The sequence below is a fragment of the Sebastes umbrosus genome, chromosome 11 (genome assembly GCF_015220745.1).
Source record: "Sebastes umbrosus isolate fSebUmb1 chromosome 11, fSebUmb1.pri, whole genome shotgun sequence".
In the NCBI taxonomy this organism is placed as follows: Eukaryota; Metazoa; Chordata; class Actinopteri; order Perciformes; family Sebastidae; genus Sebastes; species Sebastes umbrosus.
Window position 1 is genome coordinate 1,311,009 of NC_051279.1, and position 7,305 is coordinate 1,318,313.

Here is a 7,305-nt window from a genome sequence, read left to right on the forward strand (position 1 = left end):
ATTCATAATTTAGTCACATCATAATGAGGGTTGTGGATAGAATTGTTGCCGTGCAGCAAAAATGACCCACATTGGAACATAACCTGATATAACCCAACTCAAACAGACACTTTTGGACTTAGAGAGCAAACACAGTCGTTCCAGGTTCAATTAAAAAGGGGAAGTTGAGGCCTACCATAAAATCAATATGTGAACCACATAAAGATACTGCGGTCTGAAGCCAACAGCAATAAAGATGGAAAATAGATATAATCTGAATATTATTTTTTTTTAATAATGCTATTTTTGTAATGTTTTAGACCTTTTAGTGGACTGTGAGCTGCGTATGTTTCCTGCATCCATGGACAGGATATGAGACAGTTACACCCTGCGCACAGACGTAAATAGCCCCTCAGGGCACCTACACGTCATTCACTGTGGTTTTGCATCTTTTCCCTTAATAATTAGCAGGTTGACCTCTAAATTCTCTGAAATGTTACTTGAGACTATTTTTGTTCTTGCTGGAAATGAAAGGAAGCCGCCCTTAAAGCCTTTCTGATTTAGTGAAGTAAGATCATTCAGCTGTTAAACAAACATTTACATTTAAATCTATTGTGGTCTGTGTGACTGCTGCCATAATATGCACACAAATGAACACAAATATTATCAACATGAATATCTGATCAGATTTGGTATCATCAGATCAATATCTAAAAACAAACATCTCTACTTTTGACTGAACCCTGCAAACAGAGGCTCTCGCTTAAAGGGTCGTCTCTAGAAGGTAACCCGCAAATTGCGAAATCTGATCTGAGATCTGCAAAAACTTGCAAGATAAATGCTTTACCTTAAGTATTCAAGATAAATGCTTAACCTTAAGTATTAAAGATAAATGCTTAACCTTAAGTATTCATGATCATTGCCTTGCCTTAAATATTCATGATCATTGCCTTACCTTAAATATTCAAGATCAGTGCGTAACCTTAAGTATTCATGACCATTGTCTTACCTTAAGTATTCAAGATCAGTGCTTAACCTTAAGTATTCAAGATCATTGCTTAACTTTAAGTATTCTAGATCACTGAAGTCTATCAGTCTAGAAACTGGAGGCTCTTTTCAGCTGCCTGAAGTTTCTAAACTTTAGGAACATCTTTGCCATGGCTGGATGTCCAAATGGGAACACTGACTACCTCCCCCTTTCAAAGCCAAATGTCACAATTTAAGGATTAGTTAGTCATATTCTGACATTTGGCATACCTTAGTTTGAGCGGTTGGCCGGGGTTCCCAAATGTCAACCGAAATGGCAAAAATGTTCCCAAATGTCAGCGACTAACAGGAACAACTCTGACATGCCATTGTCTGGGAGTCTGCAAGTTCACATTATTATATATTTGTTCTATTTACTTCCACTCTTTTGTTTCCTCTACTGTGTGAATGTTCTTCTATTCATCCTAATAGATGCATGTGTGTTCGTTATAGCACAAATACAGTAGAATCAGCTGGTGATTAGTCACACTAATATAACAATTCAAGTCTATTCCTATGTTGTTATTTGTAGCATGAAAATAAAACAGCTTCTTCAGTGGAAAAGGTGATTGTTGTTTTAAGGGTTTATTCACAATAAAATATGAATGAAAACGTTGTCTTTCACCAGGAAAGACTCATTTTAATGTGGTTCCACGAAACAACACTGGCGGTGCCGGCACCATATATATATATATATATATATAGATATAGATATAGATAGATAGATAGATGGTAAAAGTATGTAAAAGACTTGAAATGGTTCCTTAATATTGTCTCTTTATGCAAATAGGCAGGCAGGTGTCTCACTTTCCCAGAAACAGAAGTGACGGTTAACAGTTGAGTCCTCTTCCTCCACAAACCACATCACAGATTAAAACGTCATTTATAGTGCAACTCTGTACGTTTATTTTTCAACCTGAGTGGGTCGCTCTTCATCATCAGTAGTCAGTTTCAAATGGAGAACATTAACCAGAACTCATGTTAGAAAAAACAAGTACAATTAGAGAGCAGATAGGCCACAGTGGGTCCTATCATGTTACAGTGTTTAGTTTTATATAGCCCTTTATGTGCTCAGTTTGTTTCATCATCTTTTCATAATCACATCATCGTCGGGGCCATGACAGTAAATAACACATATGCAGACGTACACACAGATACACACCGTAAACACTCGTTAGACAGAATAGAGAAAACGATTTTCCTTAAATCCTGAATGTGCTTAGAATAGTTACGAACTTCTTATTCAACAGCATTACTGTGAACTTTGTGTTATAATGCTCCCGGAGGGGAGGGCATGGAGGGCATGGAGGGCTTACAGTGTCAGATGCCAGTTACTGACTGGACTTAGCTCGCGGCTACTGATGAATAGCCGGTAGTTTAAAGCAGCAGGGACCCTGAATCGCAGGATTTCATCTGGACACTTGGATAAAACCAGCGTAAACAGAAAGTCCAGCCTGAGAACCGCTATAGAACAGACTTGTGCTTCTGCATGTGGGCTAATCTGAGCCCGGTGCACAGATAGCAGCAGCTGCTCCATCAGGTTTTGTACAGTAGTGGCTAAAACCACACTTGAAGTCGTGTAACTTCAGACAGCACAGTGGGTTCTATACTTTGTTTTTAGCTCGTCTTTTCAGACGTTGTCCCTTCAGTTCCGTACGGTCCAGACTTCGAGGTCTTGTACGATGAAGTCTTCGTGTGTGGAGAGAGACGCGTTGTGGAAGGTGGGACAGGAGAAGCTGGAGCCGTGGTACAGATCAGCGTCCAGCCACAGACCAAATCCGCCCCTACAGACAAAGAGAAAAACATTAACATCAAATCTTTTGAAAGCTGTTCATGTTTTCTGCTCTCAGATACCAGGTGCTGTAATCTCCCATATCTCACAGGTAGCATTGTATTAACTATTTTATGGTCTTGCTTTTATGACTTTATGACAGTCACAGCTGCTGCCTTTACTTTGGGTGAGCGTGTCTGTGTTTTATGACTTACCCTCCTCCACCAATCTGCAGGGAATCCAAGTTGCCGCTCACAAAGTAGGAGTTCTCACCGCTCCACCTGTAGGCCTGGAGAAATGAAAGACATAAGACACTCAAACCCAGTGCACACATTTCAAGTGGAATTACATAACATTTGTATCCTTTCCTGAAAGTTATTACTTTCCTGATATCTTCTTAATCTAAAGAATTGCTCTTAAATGGTTTCACACTTTACTTGTAATACAAACACACCAGTTCTCAGACTCGCTGGCAGGTATGATTTTGTAACTAGAGGAAACTCCATTCGTACCTGGAAGTCGGGGTTGAAGCTGAACAGGAAGGTTTCTCCGGTGCCATAGCACTGTTTGCTGACTCTGAATGGATCGGAAGAAAAAGCCCCGAACACCTGAAAAGACCAAGACGTCGGTCATTAGAGGAGCACCCACAGATCATATACCGTCAATCAGTTTGACTGCGTTAGTTTACTGAAAAGCCTCGGAGGGTTAAAGATATAGATGCGAACCTGTTTGTGCAGGTCTTTGATGACCAGCAGCACGGGGCTGTCCAGGCCGGACATGTTCCTGTACAGAGTCTTCAGGCTGCTCCCGTGGATGGCCGTGCTGTAGACCAGCTGCCACGGATAGCCCTGAGTCCTGGCTGGCATGTGAGCAGCGAGCTGTTGGAAAAGGAGATGTTAGAATCAAAAGATGTCCTACTGAAAGGTTTATAAATAGTTCTGCTGATGGCTGTAATCAATGCTAAATTGTCCACTTGGATTATTTTTGAAATGTTGCCGGGTATTCGATACCACGGGGGAAAATTGACTCAACATTGAGTGCATGAATTATTAAAAGATGAACAGCAGTGTGAGTGTGTGAGAGCAGAAAGCGCAGGTGGTACCCGTGTATCGATACCGTGGAAAACTAGTACTGAAACCGTTTCAAATATTCAGTATCGATGATACTTTCACCAACATACGGGGTATAACTTACTCTCTCCAGGTGTTGGTCATCCAGCAGCTGGCTGTGGTCGGCCAGGACGGGGAGGAGAGCATCTCCAGCTTCCTCCTGGTACTCGGGCTCTTCCGCCTCGGAGCCCTCGGAGCCCTCGGAGCCCTCGAAGCTGCACAGGCTCAGGCGCCGCTTGGCGTCCTTCACTGTGATAATCTGGTGGTGAGATGACGCAAAATGAGAATTCCCTCTACATTACATACAGCAGCTTGTGGTTGAGTGACTCATTTACAGACGGCGTGCACGTCAGATTTAAAGGGTAAACATGTTATTGCACCAACAGAAGCAGAGACGAGCTTAAACATCACAAGTGAATTCATAACTGGATTGATGGATGATAAGCTGGCTATGAAGGATGGAGAGTGACTCAACATTTCTTACCCCTAAAGTAAAGTATATTTGACCCCTTAAATACAGAACATCTGTCATGAGCAGCACAGCAGTCCTACCTGAACATACGGCTCCTGGCTGTCACTGGCGAAATAAAACACCTTGATGTTCTCCGGCAGCAGCTTCATAGCTCCTGACTTCTCTCTCAAGCTCTGTGCTTTGCCGTACCACATGTCTGTTTAATCACACCAGCCAGCATCCTTCCCTTTTTGTTCCCTCTCTGGTCTACACTTTCACTTTTGTGCCTGAATGCTATTGGTCGGAGCCCTAAGAGGAGGGGCTTCTCATTGGTTGGCATCAGTTTCTTTTCTCTCAAGAGGAAAGTGAAGCAGGGCTCCGGGATAAGGGAGGGAGATAGAGACAGGATATCCATATTTGGAGACAATGGGATTTCCCACAACCTCTGGGAGACCTGCCAAGCACTCTAGTGCCTGACTTACTGTAAGACTTGATGATTTTTGTAAACCGAGGTGTTTAGCAGATGTTCAGCAGATGTTTAAACTGTTTATATTCTCGTCCTGATGTGATCCCACAGTTCAAGAGCCACACTGGGCTTTTATTTCATATCTTATTGTGTACGTGTGCTCCTGTGCAAACCTCACCTCCCAGTTCTCAGCAGTGGGGTTGACGGGGTTACTGAGGAGCTTGTTGATGGCAGCCACCTCCTTCTTCTCCACCACCAGATAGCGGTTCTGGTGTTTCTCTCTGATGAGGAAGCGCGGTCGGCGGTGCTTCTTGTTGCTTTTAGTGTAGATTTCTGGTGACCACTGCACGAAGAAGGTGTAGAGGTGGTCGACCCTGTGGACGCAAAAGGAGAAAGTGCACGTTTTACTAATAGAAAACTGGTCCGTGCATTTATCTTCAGCCGACTTGACGACTGTAACGGCATCTTTACTGTCGATCAGACGGCTGCAGCTGATTCAGAACGCTGCTGCTAGAGTCCTCACTAAGACCAAGAAAGTGGATCACATCAGTCCAGTTCTGAGGTCTCTACACTGGCTCCCCGTCTCTCTCAGAGAACTGATTTCAAAATACTCCTGCTGGTTTCTTTTGCTATGTTCTGAACCATCCAGACCTCTCAGGTCATCTGGATCTGGTCTGCTTAGTGTCCCCAGAGTCAGAACCAAACATGCAGAAGCAGCGTTCAGTTTTTATGCACCAAATATCTGGAACAAGCTCCCAGAAACCTGCAGGACCAAAGCTTAACACTTTCTGGTTTGCTGCTGCCTTTAATTAAACCACATAATGATCTTCTACTGCACTAGAACGTCTACTCTTGTGTGTTATACTCTATTTTAGCTTCTCTCCCAGCTTTTATTTTTTAGCTTGATTTAATTTCTGTTTTCATTATGTCTTAATGTTCTTTTGCACTTTGTCGCAATGCTCTTGAATGTCTGTCTGAAGCACTTTGAATTGTTGCTGAAATGTGCTCTACAAATACAGCTGCTTTGCTTTGCCTAGATAATCATCGTATGTTATACTGCTATGGCTAAAATGAATAGTTTTTAATATAAAAAGCAAAAGGCCTTCTATCAACCAACACCACTATGAGGTCACAATGACATCATGTTATCAGAAAATAAAAGAGAATAGTGCAACTAAAGCAGAATTACTGTGTTATCTGCAGTACAGTAAATACATATTTGTCTTATACTGAGCATGTAACGTTGCTCTAACTTAAAACACTGACAGTTGGCCCAACCTCTTATTTCCCATGAGAGAGAGAGAGAGAGAGAAAGAGAGAGAGAGAGAGAGAGAAAGAGAGAGAGAGAGAAAACAAATTGGAAGTTGAACAAATACCACTCGCAAAACTCTATTATATGTTTGAGTCGTGCTCGGACATGAATAGCAGGAAAGTGAAGCGTGCTCTGAATGTTTCAGGCGTTAATCATCATGCCTTGCTGAGGATAAACGAGGTCATGAGTGGAAAGTAAAGATTAGGAAGCCCTTTTTTGGAGTTATTTATGTCGGATTCTGCTTCAATCTTCCACAGTATTCCAAAACGGAGCCACGTCAGGGCTGAAATCCTGGAAGTCCATTTAGCATTGCCAAGAGCAGTTACAGTATACAGCAGTTGATAGTGTAAACCGACTCTGACTCGGGGGAGGTTAACCTCAATCAAGTCTCTCTCTTTCTCTTCACCTACGTACAATAGCTCTCTCTCTTCCTGTCTCACACTCACAACATTTCCCTCTCATCAGTGTCAACCTGCACCGCAACAACCTCTGTCTACCATAGAATGACTGCAGTAACTCCCACTTTGCTTCCTTTGCACATATATAGTAATAAATACAACACCAAGTACATCACTATGGCGAGAGAAAGATTTACGTCCCATGCATGATTTGTTCTCATACATTTAGAAGATTGGCTTTAAAATCGTCTATCCTTCTTATTATTAATGGTCTTTGCAATTCTAATCTTACCTTTTCTTGTTTAAATTTGTTGAGACAATCAAGTCAAAGTACTGACTGAACTCCCGATAACACCATATCCAGGACCAGCATAACAATGTTCTTGATGATGCGTTTCACTTACTCTCCGACGCTGTAGGCGACTCCCATGGTTGGTGGAAGGTAGTGGTAGACTGGAAGAAGAAGGAGAAGAGTGAAGGTGGTTTGGAGGCTCAGTGCTGGTGCAACATGTCCACTCTGAGCCTCAGCCGTCGGCAGCATTTTATACCAGCGGATCAATGGCTGAGATAAGTCCCTTTGACCATAAACCCTCCCTTTCTCTCCCTTGATAGCTTTACGTGACCTGTTCACAGGAGGATTTCACAATGAAGAGTTGGTGACACATTAACTTTAATCTGCTCAGGGTCCCTGTCCTGAAGTCTGGCTGGAGTTCAGGCAGTTACTGTGTCAAGGTAGTGGCTCGGTGACCCGAACGAGGCGTCTTTACACAAAGCCTGCAACATATCGTCTGTC

General features: G+C 42.6%; 1 protein-coding gene across 2 annotated transcripts; it reads right to left on the minus strand.

Moving 5' to 3' along the window:
- Positions 1–1,574: 1,574 nt before the first annotated feature.
- LOC119497619 (TLD domain-containing protein 2) lies at positions 1,575–7,068 on the minus strand. 2 transcript variants are annotated; one of them, XM_037785854.1, is made up of 7 exons: positions 6,917–7,068; positions 4,981–5,176; positions 3,971–4,144; positions 3,502–3,654; positions 3,289–3,384; positions 2,992–3,065; positions 1,575–2,789 (listed from the first exon to the last, which is right to left on the minus strand). In XM_037785854.1, exons 1-7 carry the CDS (start codon positions 7,051–7,053, stop codon positions 2,651–2,653), a joined length of 969 nt encoding a protein of 322 aa, XP_037641782.1. In that variant the 5' UTR covers positions 7,054–7,068; the 3' UTR covers positions 1,575–2,650. The 2 variants fall into 2 exon arrangements, with proteins under 2 accessions (XP_037641782.1, XP_037641784.1); XM_037785856.1 differs by lacking the exons at positions 4,981–5,176; positions 6,917–7,068 and adding an exon at positions 4,438–4,896.
- Positions 7,069–7,305: the final 237 nt, after the last annotated feature.